The following is a 3272-nucleotide window of genomic DNA, read 5'->3' on the forward strand; positions in this document are numbered from 1 at the left end:
TTATAAATAATTACTGACTCCAGTCCAGTGATGGAGTGGTTATAATCATGTGAAAGTTTCACCTGTGCATGCTACATACTGCATTGTGTTCTTCTTTTTCTTCCTCTTACCATTAACACAACATGTTCAGCTGAGACAGCATTATCCTCCAACCAGTTTGGAAGCCTTTCTTTTCCTGAGGACACTTTACAGGTAATTTCAGTGGTGCTGATGACAAGGCCTGAGCCGCGGCATCCAGCAGCGCTTCCCTCCTGCTGGAAGATAAATCCAGTGTGCAAGGCAGGAGGAAGTAATGGTAGGCAGACACCCAGACAGGCGGTCAAGGGAGCAGACGTGCCAGGCAGGCGGTAGCACAGCATATGCTCAGCTGTCTAGAAACAGCCAAGTTCAGTCCCAAATCCTGGCGATTCGCTTGATGTGACAGAGCTGGTGACATAAAAAATATTTTCTTGCTAACTGTGTTTGTAAGCCTGATTCTGATTTTAAGTAAGAAGAGGAAACATTTGCCCTTGAGCTAAATTACTACCTGACTTACTTCAGGCTGCCTTCCTACATCTTCTCTCATTTCAAACACAAATTATTTATGCCTTTCCTTCATAAATGCTGCAGTCTTACAGGCACTGAATGGTTGCTGCCTTCCATCGTGGGGACATACACATTTTATTGGCCTGCAGCAGATCCTGGTCCATCCCATCTCAAAACATTTTTGGTTATGTACCATAACTACATTTGTTTTTCAAACCCCTCTCCTCCAACTTAGAGTAGCGTCAACTGCAGTTTGTCTGTCCTGCAGCAAGGCATGCAATTTGCCATTTCTGTGGGATACCCACAGGAGCAGTGTGATTAAACCCCTCGTTTTCCCCCTTGCAGGAAAGAAATGTTCTACCCCAGTCCAAATGATATGACAGGTAGGGAGATGTTACTGCCAGCTCAGGGTCTAGTGACATTTGATGTCGGTGGCTGGATTCTGCACTGGCAACAGAACAGTATGGGATTTCTAACAGGTCTCTTATATACGACACAGAGACAAGCAGACCTGCTGTCAAGTTCTTTTCCATCCCATTTTTCTCCATTAGGAGAAAATTGTATTGAAGTAAACAAACAAAAGGGCTATTCACAGTTAACATTGCTTCCCCCTTGTCCTACAGATAGCAAAGTGCATCTAAATGGCTTCTACTCTGACCTCAGCAAACTGATGATGAAAAGAAGGCGATTGTGGGATTATTCGTTCCAGCTTCCCTGGATGATGGATGGAGAGATATTCACTGCCACTTTGGTGCCATCTGGGAACATGACACCAAATTCTAGCATGACCCTGGAACAGAAAACAACGTTTGCCTTTGTGATTTTATTATTTATTTTCTTGGGAATCCTCATTGTTCGCTGCTTCCGAATTCTCCTCGACCCCTACCGGAGTATGCCAACTTCAACCTGGGCTGATGGACTTGATGGATTGGAGAAAGGCCAGTTTGATTATGCTCTTGCTTAGAGACTGAGAATTATGGAGGCTTATTTAGCACTCTGATAAAGAAAGAAAAATCCTGGAATGTCTCTTTATTTTGTTTCTGGTTTACATTTTTTCAAATATTGTAGGAGTTGCAACATACAACTATGCACACAATAAGTTTGATTTTAATTAAATACGAAAGCAAGTTAAATTTTTGAAAGTAGATTAGTGAATCTCCTCATTTGGAAAAAGACAAAGGTTTCATTAGCAGACTTTTTTCCAGAATGCATTGGGACAATATGTAGTGTATGTGATCTCTTATAACCAGCTAAGAGACACTGGAGCACGTCTTCTCTTGCGTAGCTTTTTCACCATTAACAAGAGTCTGTGGAGGAAGGTGTCTTACAAATGAGGTAAGATCGTGTTTTTATGACCTGTATGTAGTAAATTAGCTTTTCAAGCTCCACAAGACTCTTCTTACTCTATCTATCTCCCATGCTCTGGAGACAAGTGAGGAAGTTTCCCATACCGTAAGATAAGATTGAAAGAGAGAGAAAACTTCAGGAGAAAAATATTCCGCCATGTTTTCCTAGGTATTCAATAAGATGCTCTTTCTTAGCTTTAAGCAGTGATTAAGCTATGTAACACTAACAAATCACTGACTGAAATCTTTATTGTGAATAAATATGTAATGATTTTGGCCTATCTTTGTCTTTTTGTGCCCAAACTGATTTCTATTAAGATAGGTTTTTGCATTGTTCTTACAACAGCTTATGCAAACAAGTTTCAGTCTTGCATGTATTTCAAACCCTGCATTTCCAGCATTCACTCAGTCTGTTTATTTGGTGTGTAGGTCACAGTGGATTGTTTTTGTTTCCTAATTGGATGACTGAAACATTGGTGCTAAGAATCAATAAATAACCACTACCTTCTTTACCTATAAATGTCTTTGAATGTATTTGTACAATGAAAACCTATTCCTAGAAGTCAGTGTAAACAAAAACCTATCTGCATGATTGATCAGGGGAAGAAAAATATAAAATATTGAGTAAAATTTAGTAGAACTACTTAAAGCCCCAGTGGACGTTTGCAAGCATTGTTTAGCAGCACTGAAATACTATAGTGGTAACAACATTTGATGTACTGCCAGGAGGGAAAAGGCCACGCTCCTGAACACAGAAGAGTCTTGAAAAAGGTCCTAGTGCTGCCAGGCTTCTTAAACATTTAATGGAGTGGGGAAGGGAAGGTGCATGCTGCCTGTTTTCAGACAAAGTTTTACATTTAGCTGTTTTACTTGGCTATAATAATAACAAGCAGTTGGGAAGTTTTCCTTTGTGCTTTGGCTTGCAGCCTGTAAATGGAGAAACAAAGCCGGCTCCGTAGCTGGTACAGCTGGGGCTGTGCTGACTCACCCGAGCTGAGGCTCTGACTCTACCCGAGGCACTTATTGCTATTTATTTCCCTTTGCTGCTTGTCCTGTCCATCGGTTAAAGGTTGCAGCTATTTGTAGCAGAGGCAGTGGAAGGAGGGGTGGCTCTGCCTGCTGGCTATCACAGTTCACAGGAGGGCAACCAGAAGCCTAAACGCAGCTCCCTGACGAAAGAAGCTGGGCTGTCATCTGTCACTGCTGAAATACAAGCACAGCTTTTTTGCAGGGGTGGTAACCTTCGAGATGGAGTGGGCAGAAGGGGACAGGAACACAATTACGTTCTCCAGAAGCCATGAGGTACTGGCTTTAGCTACATATCTATCAGTGCCAGGGCACCTTGATCAAAGCAAACTCAAACTTCCAGATCATTTCCCAAAGGTAACGGCAGTGTGGCAT

The 3272-nt window shown here is 42.0% G+C and overlaps 1 protein-coding gene across 1 annotated transcript; it reads left to right on the forward strand.

Annotated features, from left to right (window-relative positions):
* Positions 1-1195: 1195 nt before the first annotated feature.
* Positions 1196-1489, forward strand: CTXN3 (cortexin 3). The gene has a single exon (XM_075137526.1). The coding sequence runs from the start codon at positions 1196-1198 to the stop codon at positions 1487-1489; it is 294 nt and encodes a 97-aa protein (XP_074993627.1).
* Positions 1490-3272: the final 1783 nt, after the last annotated feature.

Source organism: Calonectris borealis, chromosome Z, assembly GCF_964195595.1.
Source record: "Calonectris borealis chromosome Z, bCalBor7.hap1.2, whole genome shotgun sequence".
Classification (NCBI taxonomy): domain Eukaryota; kingdom Metazoa; phylum Chordata; class Aves; order Procellariiformes; family Procellariidae; genus Calonectris; species Calonectris borealis.